The sequence below is a fragment of the Capra hircus genome, chromosome 7 (assembly GCF_001704415.2).
Source record: "Capra hircus breed San Clemente chromosome 7, ASM170441v1, whole genome shotgun sequence".
Lineage (NCBI taxonomy): Eukaryota > Metazoa > Chordata > Mammalia > Artiodactyla > Bovidae > Capra > Capra hircus.
The window spans coordinates 63211525-63229611 of record NC_030814.1 but is presented as its reverse complement, the minus strand read 5'-3'; the positions used below and the strand labels follow the sequence as shown (position 1 = coordinate 63229611).

At 45.9% G+C, this 18087-nt stretch overlaps 1 protein-coding gene across 1 annotated transcript in view; it reads left to right on the top strand.

Annotated features, from left to right (window-relative positions):
• Positions 1-17002, top strand: part of SLC25A48 (solute carrier family 25 member 48) — a 45761-nt gene extending 28759 nt beyond the window's left edge. Inside the window, exons 6-8 of the mRNA XM_018050349.1 lie at positions 1073-1206; positions 13538-13667; positions 16217-17002. Coding sequence (XP_017905838.1) covers positions 1073-1206; positions 13538-13660 — 257 coding nt within the window. The 3' untranslated portion in view covers positions 13661-13667; positions 16217-17002. The remainder of the gene's footprint in view (positions 1-1072; positions 1207-13537; positions 13668-16216) is intronic.

The following is an 18087-nucleotide window of genomic DNA, read 5'->3' as shown; positions in this document are numbered from 1 at the left end:
CTTCATGGGAAATAGATGGGGAAACAGTGAAAACAGTGTCAGACTTTCTTTTTTGGGCTCCAAAATCACTGCAAATGGTGATTGCAGCCATGAAATTAAAAGACGCTTACTCCTTGGAAGAAGTTATGACCAACCTAGATAGTATATTCAAAAGCAGAGACGTTACTTTGCCAACTAAGGTCCGTCTAGTCAAGGCTATGGTTTTTCCAGTGGTTATGTATGGATGTGAGAGTTGGACTGTGAAGAAGGCTGAGCGCTGAAGAATTGATGCTTTTGAACTGTGGTGTTGGAGAAGACTCTTGAGAGTCCCTTGGACTGCAAGGAGATCCAACCAGTCCATTCTGAAGAGGATCAGCCATGGGATTTCTTTGGAAGGAATGATGCTAAATCTGAAACTCCAGTACTTTGGCCACCTCCTGTGGAGAACTGACTCATTGGAAAAGACTCTGATGCTGGGAAGGATTGGGGGCAGAAGGAGAAGGGGATGACAGAGGATGAGATGGCTGGATGACATCACTGACTCAATGGATGTGAGTCTAGGAGAACTCCGGGAGTTGGTGATGGACAGGGAGGCCTGGTGTGCTGCGATTCATGGGGTCGCAAAGAGTCGGACACAACTGAGTGACTGAACTGAACTGTGTTCAGAATAAATTGTACCTCTGGGGAGCTACCAGCCTTCAGCCTCAGGCCTCACCCTGAACTCCCTCCCCTGTGTGTGCTTGGAAGGTACTGGGCCTTTTCTTGCAATAAAAGCTGTCAATACAGGCTTCTGCTTAGGAAGCACTAACTACTCACCTGTCTCTGTGCTAAATGCTTCATACGCGTTAGTTCATTTGTCCTCACAGCAGTCCCATGAAGAGAGGTGCTGCTGGCACATTTTACAGAAGACAAACCCAAGGCCTAGAGGAGACAGAAAATTTCTGCAGAGTCCCACAGCATGTGGTGAGGGAGGATCAGGGACCCGTTTCCTAGGTCCTGACCCTGAGCTCCTTCCAGAAATCTGCAGGGAGCCAGCGCCCCTCCAGACCCTGACCAGCTAGCCCCTCATAGCTATTTGTCTCTCTCTTTACAGGAGCAATTTCTTGGGGAACGGCAACTCCTATGGACGTCATGAAGAGCCGACTGCAAGCTGATGGGGTTTATGTAAACAAATACAGAGGTGTCCTGGACTGCATCTCCCAGAGTTATCAGAAAGAAGGTCTTAAAGTAAGCCCTGCAGCAGTCACATGTCAGTGACGTCTGGGGTCAGTGTCAATCCCCGGAGGGCTGCTGCTGCCACTGCTAAGTCGCTTCAGTCGTGTCCAGCTCTGTGCGACCCCATAGATGGAAGCCCACGAGGCTCCCCCATCCCTGGGATTCTCCAGGCAAGAATACTGGAGTGGGTTGCCATTTCCTTCTCCAATGCATGAAAGTGAAAAGTGAAAGTGAAGTCACTCAGTCGTGCCTGACTCTTAGCAACCCCATGGACTGCAGCCTACCAGGCTCTTCTACCCATGGGATTTTCCAGGCAAGAGTACTGGAGTGGGTTGCCATTGCCTTCTAGAGTTACACTATTACAATCATTGATCATATATCGAACTATACATTTGATCAAACTGCTTCAAGGGCTGCTGCTGCTGCTGCTGCTAAGTCGCTTCAGTCATGTCCGAGGCAGGGTCAGACAAATGCAGGGATGTCAGGCTTTAATAGGGAAACCAAAGTGCTGGAGGTTGCCATTACTGAGCACTGCGAGCAGTGCCTCTGGGGAGCTGCCAGCCTTCTGCAGTGGCCTCACCCTGGACTCCCTCCCCTGGGCATGCTCAAAAAATACTGGGCTGAGAGGTTCAGAGAGGACTGGTAACCAATCTGAGGTCACACAGCTGGCACGTGATAGAGCCGGGGCCTGGACCCACCTCCAAGCGCCAAGCTTGCCTCCTTATCCAGTCCTGTGGAAGCTCTATAGTCAAATCCCACTGGCCTTCAAAGGCAGATTCCCTGGAGATTCTCAGTTCTTTTGCCAGATCCCCAGGCTGGGAAGCCTGATGTGGGGCCTAGAGCCTTCACAACCGTGGGAGAAAATCTTTGGTATTACTGTTCTCTGGTTTGTGGGTCGCCCACGCAGTACTCTTGCCTGGAAAATCGCATGGACAGAGTAGCCTGGTGGGCAGCAGGCCATGGGGTCGCTAAGAGTCAGACACGACTGAGCGACTTCACTTTCACTTTTCGCTTTCTTGCATTGGAGAAGGCAATGGCAACCCACTCCAATGTTCTTGCCTGGAGAATCCCAGGGACAGGAGAGCCTGGTGGGCTGCCATCTATGGGGTTGCACAGAGTCGGACACGTCTGAAGCGACTTAGCAGCAGCAGCAGCAGCAGTGGCACCCGGTGGGTATGGGATTTGGTTTTATTGTGATTGCACCCCTCCTGCCGTCTGGTCGCAGCTTCTCCCTTGTCCTTAGATGTGGGGTATCTTTTTTTGGTGGGTTCCAGAGTCCTCCTGTTGATAGTTGTTCAACAGCTAGCTGTGATGCTGGTGTTCTCACAGGAGAAGATAAGCACGCATCCTTCTACTCCACCAACTTGAGCTAATCCCCTGCCTCCTCAGCCAAATAGGCTGGGAACTCCTTCCTTACTCCCTGCTCAGCACCTCGCCCTCACCCCTTTGCCAAGTAAGAACTCCCAGACCCGCCACAGTCATCACATCTCACAAGGTCCAGTTCCCTGATCTGTCTGCTGCTTTCCACCCAACGCCAGCCAGACTCCATCACCTCTGGTCTCGGCTATTGAAGTAGCCTCCAGCCTGGCCTTGTCTCCCTTCTCCTGAACCCAGAGGGCTTGTCCTAAACCCTAGCCTCTTCTTGCCTCTAAAATATCTCAGAATGAAGATCAGGTTTCCACATCTAGTGTCTCAGGTTATAAACTAATTCATCCCTATCTATCTTCCCTCCCATGATACCTCCTAGACCCCTCATACTTGCTCTTCCTCAAATGGGCCCCTGGCTTTCTTGTAGTGCTTCTTAGAGGCTCTTCTGGTGGCTCTGTGGTTAAAAAAAAAAAAAGAAAGAAAGAAAAAAACCCCGCCTGCCAACGCAGGAGACATGGATTCGATCCTTGGATCCCTTGGAGGAGGAAATGGCAACCCACTCCAGTACTCTTGCCTGGGAAATCCCACAGACAGAGAAGCCTGGCAGGCTACAGTCCATGGAGTTGCGAAGAGTCAGATATGACTTAGCGACTAAACAACAACTTGACTAAACAACAGCAAAACTTTAATCAGCAGACTTGAGTTCCAAACCAGGTCTGGCTACTTGTAAGCTAGGGGAATCCAGGTAAGCTTTATCTGTCTAGTCCTCAATTTCTCCTATGATAACCATCCCTACCATAAACAGAAGAGACATTTGAAGGTTACATTAAATGAGGCATGTAAAAAGTGCTCAGCTTAATGCATAATACATAAAGAACATTTAGAAAGAGTTAACTTATTAGTATTAGCATTGGTATTTGTATGTATTAGTACTAATTTACTACTGACCTCTAGGCCTTCTCTCATATGGCTGCCTCATCCCAAACCCTCCATTTTTTACTAACTGCCATCCAAGTGTGTTCAAACTTCTATTTTTTTGCTCCAGTGAAGGGCCAGAACTTCTCCTCCAGAAACCTGGACTTCCACAAAGGTTCTGTGTGAGACTGCCCAAGTCAGTGTTCTCCAGGTCCTATAGCCAAGAGCGGCTGGAACCTTTTCACAGGCCACTGCAGACTTCCCTGCCAGGACTGAGGTCTATCTGCCTATTAGCTGATGCACAGGTGGGCAGCATCCTGTTGGGTCCCTTGGTGTAAGGTGCTGGATCCCACAGCTCCCACAGAGGCACCTTTGTTCATGGATGGTTGTTTAATCTTTGTTGTTGAAGTAAGGGCAAAACGAAGGATGCCCTGTGCTGCCACGATGCTGGTGTTTCTCTCCCTGTGTGTCTACCTACTGTGAGATTTTTATTTCTTCATACACCTTCAAATCACTGTCTAGTGATATTTTATTTCAGCCTGCAGGACTCTCTTGAGCTTCATTTACAGGGTAGTGTTAGTCACTCAGTCATGTCTGACTCTTTGTGATCCCATGGACAGTAGCCTGCCAGACTCCTCCATCCATGGGATTTTCCAGGCAAGAATACTGGAGTGGGTTGCCATTCCCTTCTCTAGGGGATCTTCCCGACCCAGGGACTGAACCCAGGTCTCTCGCACTGCAGGCAGACTCTTTACCGTCTGAGCCACAGCAAAGCTCTTAGAGGGTAGGTCTAGTGGTAATGTACTTCTTCAGCTTTTATTTATCTCTCACTCTTGAAGGATAGTTTTTCTGGATACAGAATCCTTTTTCAACGGGTTTTATTTTATTTTAGATCTTGGCTTATATTGGCCCGTTGCTGTCTGATCGTGGAAGTCTCTGCTGACTAATCTGCTGAAAGTCTTATAGAGGATTCTTTGTATATAATGAGTCACTTCTCTCTTGCTGCTTGCGAGATTCTCTCTTTGTCTTTCAAAAATTTATTATAACGGGTCTTAGTGTGGATCTCTTTGAGTCCATATTACTTGGAGTTCATTGAGCTTCTTCGATATTTACATTCATGTTTTTCATCAAGTTTGGGAAGTTTTGGGCCATACTACTTCAAATACTCTCTGCCTGCCCCCATTCTTCTTGAACTCCCACAATATACTGCTCTGCTTGAGAGTTTCCCACAAGTCCCTTAGGTGCTGTTCATTTTCCTTCATTGTTTTTTCTTTCTGTGTCTAAGACTCAAATGATTTCTCTTGTCCTGTCTTTAAGTTTGCTCATTCTTTCCTCTACCTGCTCAAATAAACCTTTGAATCCTTCTGGTAAATTTTTTTCATTTCAGTTATTCATTCAGTACATTTCAGCTCCAGAATTTGTCTGGCTTCTTTCCGGGTTTTCTATTTTTTTAATTGATATTTCTGTTTTGTTCACATATGATTTTCTTGACGCTCTCCACATCTTTAGTTTTTCAAGCACCTTTAAGAAGGGTGTTTTAAAGTCTTTGTCAAGCAGATATACTATCAGGTCTCTCTGGGGGACATTTTTTGTTGATTTTTTTTTTCTTTGAGTGGACCATACTTTCCTATTTCTTATATGCCTTGTATTTTTTTTTAATTGAAAACTAGACATTTGAGTCTAATAATGTAGTAACTCTAGAAATCAGATTCTGTCTCTTCCCCAGGGTGTGGTAGGTTTCGTTTTTGATTGTTGTAGGCTATCTCTGTGCCAAAGATCAACCTGAGGTGTAAACTTGAGGTTTTCTCAGTTTTTTTCTGAGCCTGTGCCTTTCCCTGGGCATGAACAGTCACTTTTAATTTTCCCCATACATGCAGTTGCTTTTGAATTTCCTAGCCTTTAATGTCTGGCTCTCAAAAGAGGAAAAAGAGAAAAATGAAGGGAAAGGGGTCACCATTCCTTTAAATTCCCTGGAAATCACTTCAGCCAGAGGAGGAGGGGCTTTCAAAAGGGAGGGGGACGTTAAACAAGAATGACTGTCTTCCTCTTTGCACCTCATGATCAGAAACAGCAATCAGTGGCCAGGAGCAGATGTCCAATATATTCGGAGGACGAGGTTTTCGTTGCCCACCCTGGTTCCTGCAAGCTGTGTGAAGGTTGCTCCAGGAGCATGTGCACAGCTGCCTGCCAAAGGGCTTGAAGTGGGGATAGGTAGCTGCTACTGTGCTAAAAGCTAACATTGACCAAAATTAACCACTTCCCAAATGCTCCCCTGGAACTTGGAAGCCTTCAGTAAACTCCAGAGTTCTACACTAGTTACATCAGACAAATTCTGTCAGTGTAATAGTTGTCTAGGTGAGGAGACAGAGTCCTGACATCTTCTACTCTGACATCTTCTTAGAATTCTCACTTCAGTTTTTTCCCTCCAGTTTTACTGAGATATAATTGATGTACAGCATTGTGGATGTTTAAGGTATACAACATAATGATTTGACTTACATATATCATGAAATGATTAACACAATAAGTTTAGTGAACATCCATCATCTCATACAGATATAAAACTAAAACATAGAAAAACATTTTTTTTCCTTATAATAAGAACTCAGGGTTTCCTCTCAATCACTTTCACATATGCTGTAAAGCAGTGTTAATTATATTTATCTTATTGTATATTACATCCCTAGTACATATTTATCTTATAACTCAAAGTTTCTGCCTTTTGACCACCTTCATCTAATTTCCCCTCCCACCACCCTTCACTTCTGGTAACCGCAAACCTAATGTTTTTTTTCTGTTTGTTTGTTTTAGAAGTATAATTAACCTACAACACATTGTTAGTTCCTGGTACACAGCATAGTGATTTGATTTTCCTGCACATTTCAAAATGATCACCATGAAAAGTCTAGTTACCATCTGTCACCATACAAAGATATCACATAGTTATTGACTATATTCCTCATGCAGTACATTTTATACCCATGACTCATTTATTTTGTAACTGAAAGTTTGTGCTTGTCAATCTCCCTCACCTATTTCTCTCCCCCTCAACACTCTTCCCCTCTGGCAACCACCTGTTTTCTCTCTGTGTCTGTGGCTGTGTTTCTGGTCAGTTGTGTTTGCTCATTTGTTGTGTTTTTTAGACTCCACATATAAGTGAAATCATACGTTTTTATCTTTGTCTTATTTCACTTAGTATAATACCTTCTAGGTTCATCCATGTTTTCACAAGTGTCAAGATTTAATTCTTTTTATGGCTTGGTAATATTCCATTGCATATATATGTATCTTCTTTATCCATGCATCAGTTGATACACACTTAGATTTCTTCCATATCTTGGCTACTGTAAATAATGCTGCAATGAACATAGGAGTGCATATATCTTTTCTAATTAGTGTTTTCATTCTCTTTATGTAAATACCCAGGAGTGGAATTAGTAGATTGTGTGGTTGTTCTATTTTTTAATTTATCTGAGGAACTTCCGTACCATTTTCCATAATGGCTGCACCAGCTTACCATTATGAACACTTTTTTCCACATCCTTGACAACATTTGTTATTTCTTGTCTTTTTGATGATAGTCATTCTGCCTGGTGTGAGGTGCTATCCCATTATGGTTTTAATTTGCATTTCCCTGATGATTAGTGATGTTGAGTACTTTCCATGTGTATGTTGGCCATCTATATGTCTTCTTTAGATAACTGTCTATGCAGGTCCTCCATTCATTTTTAAATCAGGTTGTTTGGTTTTATGATATTGAGTTGTATACATTCTTTGTATATTTTGAATATTAACCTCATTGGATCTATCATTTGCAAATATCTTCTCTCACTCATTAAGCAGACTTTTCCTTTTGCTGGTAGTTTCCTTCACTGTGCAAAAGCTTTTTAGTTTGATGTAGTTCCATTTGTTAATTTTTGTTTTTGTTTTCCTTACCTGAGGAGACAGCTCATAAAATATTGCTAAGACTGATGCCAAAGAATGTACTGCCTTTGATCTCTTCTAGAAGTTTTATAGTTTCAGGTCTTACATTTAAGTCTTTAATGTATTTTGCATTTATATAGAGTGTGAGAAAGTAGTCCAGTTTTTCCAAAACCATTAATGGAGAGGCTGTCTTCTCCCTATTTTACATTTTTAGCTCTTTTGTTGTAGATCAATTGCCCATGTAAGTGTGGGGTCATCTCTGGGCCCTCTATTCTGTTCCATTAATCTATTTGTTTGTTTTTGTACCAGTACCATACTATTTTGATTATTGTAGATTTGTAGTATAGTTTGAAAGCAGGGCACATGATACTTCCAGCTTTGTTCTTTCTTATGAAGGTGAAAGAGGAGAGAGAAAAAGTTGGCTTAAAGCTCAGCGTTCAGAAAACGAAGATCATGGCATCTGGTCCCATCACTTCATGGGAAATAGGTGGGGAAACAGTGGAAACAGTGTCAGACTTTATTTTTGGGGGCTCCAAAATCACTGCAGATGGTGACCGTAGCCATGAAATTAAAAGACGCTTACTCCTTGGAAGAAAAGTTATGACCAACCTAGATAGTATATTCAAAAGCAGAGACATTACTTTGTTGACTAAGGTCCGTATAGTCAAGGCTATGGTTTTTCCAGTGGTCATGTATGGATGTGAGAGTTGGACTGTGAAGAAGGCTGAGCGCCGAAGAATTGATGCTTTTGAAATGTGGTGTTGGAGAAGACTCTTGAGAGTCCCTTGGACTGCAAGGAGATCCAACCAGTCCATTCTGAAGGAGATCAGCCCTGGGATTTCTTTGGAGGGAATGATGCTAAATCTGAAACTCCAGTACTTTGGACAACTCATGCAAAGAGTTGACTCATTGGAAAAGACACACTGATGCTGGGAGGGATTGGGGGCAGGAGGAGAAGGGGACGACAGAGGATGAGATGGCTGGATGGCATCACGGACTCTATGGACGTGAATCTGAGTGAACTCCGGGAGATGGTGATGGACAGGGAGGCCTGGCATGCTGCGACTCATGGGGTCGCAGAGTCAGACACGACTGAGCGACTGAACTGAACTGAACTGAAGATTGTTTTGGCTATTCTGGGTCTTTTGTATTTCCATCCAAATTTTAGAATGATTTGTTCTAGTTCTGTGAAAAAATGTCATTGATATTTTGATAGGAATCATACTTAATTTGTAGATTATCTGAAGGAGTATGGTCTTTTAAATAATATTAATTATTTTAACGAGCATGAGCATAGTGTATCTTTCTATCTCTTTGTGTCATCACTGAAGTCTTATAGTTTTCCAAGTACAAGTCCTTTACCTCCTTAGTTAAACTTATTTCTGTGTATTTTTTATGCAACTGTAAAAAAGACTGTTTTATTAGTTTCTCTTTCTGTTAGTTCATTGTAAGCAACAAATTTCTGTATATTAATTTGTATCCTACAACTTTACTAAATTCATTGAAGAATTCTAATAGTTTTTTGGTGGTATCTTTCAGTTCAGTTCAGTCGCTCAGTCGTGTCCAACTCTTCGTGACCCCATGAATCGCAGCATGCCAGGCCTCCCTGTCCATCACCAACTCCCGGAGTTCACTCAGATTCACATCCATCGAGTCAGTGATGCCATCCAGCCATCTCATCCTCTGTCGTCCCCTTCTCCTCCTGCCCCCAATCCCTCCCAGCATCACAGTCTTTTCCAACGAGTCAACTCTTCACATGAGGTGGCCAAAGTACTGGAGTTTCAGCTTTAGCATCATTCCCTCCAAAGAAATCCCAGGGCTGATCTCCTTCAGAATGGACTGGTTGGATCTCCTTGCAGTCCAAGGGACTCTCAAGAGTCTTCTCCAACACCACAGTTCAAAAGCATCAATTCTTTGGCACTCAGCCTTCTTCACAGTCCAACTCTCACATCCATACATGACCACTGGAAAATCTCATACATCACTACTGGTGGCATCTTTAGGATTCCCTTTGTGTGTAGTATTATGTCATCTGCAAACAGTGACAGTTTTACTGCTTTTCAAATTTAAATTCCTTTTATTTCCTTTTCTTCTCTGACTGCTGTGGCTAGGACTCCCAATACTATGCCGGATAAAAGTGGTAAGAGTGGATTTCCTTGTCTTGTTCCTAGTCTTAGAGGAAATGCTTTCAGCTTTCACCGTTGAAAATGAAGTTAGCTGTGGGCTTTTATATGTGACTTTATTATGTTGAGGTATATTCCCTCTATACCCACTTTACTGAGAATTGTTATCACAATTGGATGCTGAATCAATTGTCTTTTGTATTTTTTTTTTTTTAGCAGAAGCACAGTTTGTGATTCAACCAACAAGTACAGAGGGAAACATAAGAGAGATTCAAAAGAGATGCTCAATTTTTGAGATATTCTGTTTTCCCAAGTATTAATGTGTCATATTTCCAAAAAGTCTGCAGAAGCAAAATATGTTGCTGATATCATTTCCTATGAAATGTTACTGTGTTGTTAAATGCAAAGTCCTAGAAAACGACTGAGGTCGGATGATTGATTTCTTAATCTCGAAAGCATCTGACCCACAGTGTATATTCAGACAGGTTTTAAGTCATAATAGCAATATTAAAGTTGATTACATTATTGATGGAGATTAATTATTTTTATTAGTTGGTTAAAAATGTTATAGTATTTATAATATAAAAATAAAAAAGCTTGAAAAGGTATAAGAGGGACACAAGAGTGACCCTCTTGTGACCTCCAGTCTTTTCTCAAAGGCAATCAGTTATGAGTTTCTCGTGATATATTTTCAAATATTCACAAACTGTGCACGCATATATGCATGTATATACATTTATGTGTATAAGTGTTTACATATAAACATACCTAGTACCATGAAAAAAATCCTATACATCCTGGAAAGTTGGGTAGTCTCACCATCAGATCCCCAGCAGCAGCAGGAAGAGCACCTTTTCCTAAGCCTGGAGCTGGCTCCAGTCCCAGTGGGCTTAGTGCTGGCTTTATGGAGTCCCCGTTCCCAAAGAGTTCTGCTGCAGCTCACTGAGGCTGCAGCCTGTTCTCACTTCCCTATGGAAGAAGAACTCGATGTAGTAAAGAACTGGAAAGGAGTGAAATAAAGATGATGATGCCCAGTTTTAGTTGCCCCTTATAACTCAGTGATTACCAGGAAAGCAGTCTTGATGATGGGGGAACTGGAAGTCCATGGACTTGGGGGGCAGCCCCAAGTCAGAATGGTAGAAAGGTGGGGTAGTTTGGGATCCATTCTCTGCCTGCTTTGAGGACCATCCTGAACCACACGGGCCATAGCTCACACTTGGAGAGTTGTCATCTGCAATAAGGAGGCTGGAGGAGCGACTTGATGTCCTCTGGCTCCACAGAGGTGACTGCTTTGAGTGGAGTCAGGACAGTGAGGTGAAACTGGATGACTCTAAGGAGAGATGGAGAGGACTGTTTGTAAGTAGACAGGCTTCCTGAGGCGTCAGGGTTGGTTGCTCTTTGGTTCTGCCACTTGGGAGATCTGGAACCTTTCTTCTGCTCCAGGAATCCCCCTTCGCCACTACCACAACCACCAGCAGAGATTGTTGTTTTTTCTCACTGAGGAGTTTGTTCATTTGTCTATTCACTCATTCCTTCACTCATCTGCGCATCCAACTAGCCATTGATTCATTTAATCAGATTTATAGAGGATCTTCTAGACCAAGCACAGGGCAGGTGCTGGGGATTCAAATGGGAGCCATACGCATAGCTCAGCTCTCACTACTCCGATTAGGACTATTAATGAGTGGATAGACAAGTCATAGGTGATTGGAGGATGGTGTGAGAAGGCCTGTGATGGCAGAGATACCAAGGGCACAGAAGCAATGGGTCATAATCCTACTTGGTGTGGCCGTGGCAGGGCTACCAGAGGGTAGAACCGAGTCTGGAGGGCATTCCAGCGCCAGGGACCAAAAGAGGGTCAGTGGTGGGAGACAGCTGGCCCAGTAGGAGGAATGGCAGGCCAATATACTGCCCACAGTGTCAAGTGTAAGAGGCAGCTCAGAGAAATGCAAGGGGCATGTGGGTCCTGGAAGGTCAGGGAAGGGGATGGACTTGATCTTGGTAAGTGGGGAGCCATAGAGGATTCGTGAGGAAAGATTGTCTAGTGATTTTGTGTTCCAGAAGCCAGGGTAAAAGCCAGCAGGTCTGCACTCTGCTTGCCATCTTTGGGCCTCACAGCAGAGCAGGCCAGAGCTGGGGGAGGTCCTCTCCGGCTGTCTGAAGTGGCCCACAGCTCGTACATGGCCCAGTGCTGTGGGGGAGGAGGATCACACTCCAAGCTGGGTCCTGCCTGGCCTGCCTTGCCTTGTGGAGGTGCACACGGGAGCCTCTGTGTACACCCAGCATGGAATTTTCCTCTTGGAGCCTGACCCAATTCCTTGTTGTTATTCAGCCACCCTGGGTGAATTCCATCTCTGTGGAATTCCAGAAAGGTTAGGCATTAGAGAGGAGTGCTAATGTTACAAGGAGCCTGCTTGCCCCCTGCCTGAACGCTTCACTGTTTGTCTTGGCCACTTGCTCATCTCTGTGGCTCTTGGCCCATCAGCTCCCTTCCCTGGGGCCAAGGCTTCCCCCCAACCCCGGGTGTACTGAGGCCCTTCTCTCTCCTTCCTGGCAAAGCTGCATGTCCTAGGTTTCCACGAGTGTCACGCTGCAGACACCTCTCCTGAAGGGATGCCACCTGGTGTCCTGGCCCGTGACAATGGTCTGCACCCACCCTGACACTAGAGTTCAACAACTAAGGAAACTGGGGGCATGCAAAGGGCTGGACTTCTATCTTCTGGAAATTACAAGGACCGAATTATAGTCTGTGACTAGTAAATCATACAGGCTTACCTCTTACACCCGACAGTTCTCAGGTCATTCATGTGTGGGCAGCGATTTGCTCGTCTCTCCCCAAAGAAGACATTTAATGACAGCTCCTCCCCGCCCTGGGGCCTCCCAGGTGGCGCTAGTGGTAAAGCACCCTCCTGCCAATGCAGGAGATACAGGAGATGCAGGTTCAATCCCTGGGTTGGGAAGATCCCCTGGCGGAGGGAATGTCAACCCATTCCAGTATTCTTGCCTGGAAAATTCCAGGGACAGAGGAGCCTGGAGGGCCACAACCTATGGGGTCACAAAGAGTTGCTCATGGCTGAAGCAGCTCAGCACACCTCCCCACCCCACCCCTCACCAAGGCCTTTATTTGGTTTCATCGTGTTATAGGTTACACTGCAGTTATTCCTGAATGGGGCTTATGTCCCCTAGTAGGTCATACACTTCCCAGGGGCTGGGACCACATCACATAGACCAGTGTCTACCCAGCACCAGGCGGGAAGATTCACAGCGGAGGGGAAGCACCGTACCATGTTCCCTAGGGGTGACAGATGAGCCCAGTCTTCTTGTGTTAAAGGCGGAGTTTAGCAGCTCAGTACAGGCACTCCTCAGCATTCGTATTTATGATGGAAGTGGAGTGCCACTCTGTATGAAGTAGTGATTTCATACACTATTGTTAATAAGGATGGTGTGATTTGTCAACAGTTAAGGAGTGTTAATGCAGGACACACACTGTGAAAATGCCTTTAAAAGCAACATGTCATTTATTCCCTCAACAACTGTAGGAGGTCAGCAGTATTATTACCCCCATTAGACAGGTGGGAAAATCAAGTTCTAGAGCCTTGGCCAGTTTCCCAGGTAACATAGCTGCTAACTGGCCACGCTGTGCCTGGACTCTGCATCTGCCATCTGGAGCACGGTCTGAGTTTGTCCCCCCAGCCTACCCCTTCTGGGACGCCCTGTGAAGCACCTGTCACTTGGTCAGGGCCTGGCGCTGTCTACCACTGCAGAGCGTATGGAGCTGTAACTTGCAGTCCCAGAACCAAGCATGTGTTCGCGTGCTCATGAGAGAGAGCGCAGTTTTAAGCAAGCGTTCGAGGTGTTCACAGGACTCACCTGTGAGCTGGTAGTATCTAGCGCGTGCATACTGGGCCTGTGAAGAAATGTGCCTTCAGAAGTGATGTGGGTGAGGGAGGAGGTGTGGATGCCTGAGGAGGGTGCCGGTCCGTGTCCTGTGATAACCCCGCCTCCCTCCAAAGGTGTTTTTCAGAGGCATCACGGTCAACGCCGTGCGGGGCTTCCCCATGAGCGCAGCCATGTTCCTTGGGTACGAGCTCTCGCTGCAGGCGATCCGTGGGGACCGCGTGGTGACCAGCCCCTGAGCGCCAGGTCAGTGCACCTCCTTCCCTGCCTCTCGTGCCCTCCCGGAGCTTAAAACCCCTTCTTTGCGGTGAAAGTGGTGTGGCCTTCGGAAATTTCCCTCTGTTGTTTGTTTCCTGTTGAATCTGTGTTCGTTCAGGACTAGAATTGCCACCCTTCTTGTCATCAAAAAGCTCTTCTGAAATGCCCACCTGTGGCTGATCGTGAGCTAGGCGGTCAGTAACTGAGGCTGGCCCAGAACTTACCTGTCTATAGCGAGCTCACCTGTCTGTTTCCCATTCAGCCCCTGGGGAGAAGTCCATTAGCTTCACCGTACAAATTCAGTAACCCAAGATAGAGGTCTCGAACCAGGGTGCCCACCCTATGGTACACTGTCCCTCCACCTCACTACTGAAGAGGCTCCTAAAGAACAGCCTTTGCCACCACCCCTGCCTCCCACACCCTCTCCTTTTCCTGTTCTCATCGTAGAAAAGTCGCTGCAACCAAAGGGATCTGAAAACTGAAGTCTGAGTAAGTGACTCCCTCGCCCCACTGCCCTCGATGGCTCCCGATTGCCCTCTAGGTTAAGTGTCAGTCCTTAAAGCCCTTGTCCTCAGCAGCATCCTGAACATACCATCCTCACTCTTGCCTCTGGGCCTTTGTGCATGCTCTTCCAGCCTGACATCCTCTCCTCAGACCTTCCTCTTGTCCTTGGGCTCACCAACTCCTCTTTGTGACCCAGGGCCTGGTGTAGAAGCCTCCTCCTGCAGGAAGCCTGCCCTGATGCCTCGGCCAGGAGGAGGTGCACCTACTGTAGGCTCTGCTCCCCAGTCAGCTGAAAGTTCCAGGGGAGCTATAACTATTTTTTCACCCTTGTATCACTAGTGCTTCCCACAAAATCTGGCACACAAGTGGTTGCACAGAAACATCATCGAGTAGATGGACGATCAGCTTCCAATATCCCCTCAATTCCTCCTCCTCTTCTTCTCCCTTGTTTCCCTTTCTCTTGTTTCAGAGCTCAGAAGACAAAGTGGGATGAGTCACTGAATTTTCTGGAAAACGAGACCATTTTGCTTCAGTCATGGCGACTGCAGAGTCTCTTAGAAAGGGTGGTTGGTTCTCACTAGGAAGGTCTAGCCAACCTGACTGCTGCCTGTCCTGTACAAGAGCACAGCTAGGATGTATGGATGGGGCCAGATCCTAGAGCCAGCGGAAGGGCAGGATGGATGAGGCTGATGAGAGTGAGCCAAGGCCCTGCCCCAGACGCTTGCTTTAGTCACATGCTGTAGCTTTTTATTAAAGCACCTACATCCACAGCCTTCCTGGCTTTTTGCCCTCCCTTACAAAAGGGAAAGGGTAGCAACACAGTTTGCATAATTAAATACCCTGGGTAAAGAGTCACTGTACTTGGGTCATGTTCAGGACAAGGAGGATAAATCTGGTTCTTAAAACTGTGTTCAGCTACTGGCCACATCCTCCTTTTAACAGATGAAAGTGATTTAAAAAAAAATCCTATCATAAAATCAATGCATTTTAATGTAGGAAAACATAGAAAATGCAAATAAAAAGAATAAAATAAAAATACCTTTAATCCCATGGCCTTGTTAATATTCTTCCAACTTTTTTTTTATCTCCCAAATGGGATCCAATGTTATGCAATGTTGTATAGCTCACTCCTCCCATTTAATAGTTCAGGACATTTTTCCATGTCATTAAACTTCAGCTGCAAAGGGTTTTAATGCCAAGGCTTCACAGATCCCAGAGTTGCTGGACACTTGCCTGAGCCATGGCCCCCTGCCACTTGCGGCCACCCTGATTTGGCTACTTCAGGAGGAAGGAAGACGTTTCCAGCAAGCCCAATTCTGATTGTCTTGGATTTGGCCTTTCAAAGCAGTGACTGGAAGTTTTTCCTTCTGAAAATGCTCTGATAGGACAAAGGGCACAAATGTTTGTGTGTCTTTCCTGCTCAGGGGTGGGTGGGGCTAGTGCCTCTCAGGTGGAGAACGGGTTCCCAGGAACTCTTCTGGAGCCTCATCTTGAACAGGCCTCACCCAGAGAGTTCAGCTTCCTGATCTAACCCAAGAACACCAAGGCCCTTCAGCAAGTCCTGGATCTGAATTTACCAAGTAGCGCTGAGATCTCTGGCAGTGGTAGCAGCCATGCTTTGAAGACAAGGCGGTCAATTCCCTCCTTGTAGCCTAGACTGAGGACAGAGTGGGGTGAGGCAATCAGAGAATTAGGGAGCACTGCAGTTCCTAACAAATGGTGGGATGCTGTATATCTCGATTTCTGGAATGGTGCTGGCCCACCCTCTTCCATGACATTCAAACTTCACTGGCCCTCTCTCAATCTCAAGAAAATTTCATTTTCAAGGCAAAAAGATACATTTTTCCCCCCAGCAACATCTTTCATTGAACTTTCACAAAACAACCCTGGGCAACCTCATAGCCCCTCCCCAGTCTGTTCTCACGGTAATACTTTGCCCAGTGTTGCTTCACAAAAGCAGTTTGACTCCTAGATCTTGCTGACTGATAACCCCAGTGAGATGACAGTCTTAACGTTTCCTCCTTTTTCCCCAGGTCCAGCATCACCTGACCAGGACCTCATTCCGCGATAGCTGATGCTGATGGTGGCGGTGTCTCCAGAGCCTGCGGCGTCTCCAGAGCCTGCGGCGTCTCCAGAGCCTGCGGCAGTGAATTGACCGAAGAGAGAAAAGGCCTCCGTGCTGACCCTAAGCCAGCCAGGCTCACCTCGAAATCCCTTCTTGCCCAGCATTGAGTGCAGGTGGGGTGGGCATTCTCTGGGCCTTCTTTACACATGGAGAGCAAAACAGAACAAAGTGAGCTCCTGATCCACAGTCTGATTTCCATTATGATGACATTAATCTAAATTTGACTTCTCACTGGAACCACGTGGGGAGACCGCTGCTCTTTTATTATTATGTGTCCATGACGTCACTCCCGCTTCTGTGCCCACCAGAGACTTCCCTCATCCATCCTGCAGCCCCTTCCTCCTGAGATGAATGCATTTTCTGAATCCTTCTCAACACGGTGCCCTGGGGAGCTACCATCAGCCAGCCTGATGCATCTGTTCCCAGCTAAAGCCCAGTGGGGAAGGTATCTTTAGATTCCAAACCCCCCACCCTTTTCCCCCCCTTGAAAGGGTCTTCCTTGATTTCTCCACAGCCCCCCATCCCCCTTGAGTGATTAAGAGCATGTCTCTGAAAATCCCCTCTCCTAACAGACCCAGTGCCAGGACAAAGCATGGCTCTGGTGCAAAGTCGAAACGTTCAGTCTAGTCAGTTTATCCTGCTACTGTAGCAAAGGGTTCCCTGCTTGAAATAAAACCCTTAGTATGGTCTCCTTGATTTTTCTCCTTTACTAGCCCTGGCCTTGCAGCATCCCAAGGCAGCTCTACGGGCTGTGGTCTAAACTCTCCATCCTGCCAACACCAGGGTGTTGCTCATTCCTTCAGTCATCAAACATCTTTGAGCGTTTACTCTATTTTGACACTGTCCTTGATGTTGGGGGCAGCCTTGAAGGTTCCCCGTGGTTCTTCCACTCTGGAGCATGAGAGGCAGTTCTGTTTACACGAGAGCTGGGTTTGCATGCATCCCTGGGCTGGGCAGGCACTGTGGATGCTGGTAAAGAGGACTGGCATCTGGTCCATTACCAGGGGAACCTGAGGTGCTTTCTGCCACACAGCCCAGAGCATGCTAACTAAGTCCTCCTCAGGTGGATCATTGCCTAGTGCTGCTGCTGGTTGCCAGTTTGTTTGGAAGTAGTGTTGTATTCACTGGGCCAGCTGGGGTGTTCTCTTGGGTGCTCCTGATGAGCTGAGATCCATGATACCCTTCTTCAGGTAGAACCTGTCCCAGGGTCTCTTGATCATCTTGGCTCTTCTCCATGATTGAAGGAGGTAAGTTAAAATGGAAATATGATGTTGGCAGTATATTAAGTGCAAAAATAAAGTAGCAGGATAAAATATGTGATATTATTCATTTTTTGAAATATGTTATATAATATTCACATATGGATAATTACATAGATATTGAAAAGAATCCAGAAGGAGATGCATCAAACCTAATAGTGGCTGTTTTGGAAATATGGAACTGGGGGAAGACTTTCAATTTCTACTTTGATGATAATGGTGATTTCTCTGTGCACCATTATAGTATTTACATTTTTTTATGAATGTATATTGATTTTGTACTTTAAAAATATAAAGGTACGTTTATTTTCAGAGTCATGTTCTGTACTAGGCACTTACTTCTCAGGCTCCTGCTGGCTCGGCTGCACTGGCCAAGCTCACCCAGGCTCTGAGCAACAGCTCTTCCTCTGCCCACCTTGTCCTGTCCACCCGTGCCAGTTGTAGACAGCCTGCAGCACACTTTCTGTGTACATACACATACACACACACACACACAGAGGAACCCCTGGGCTGGGAAAGG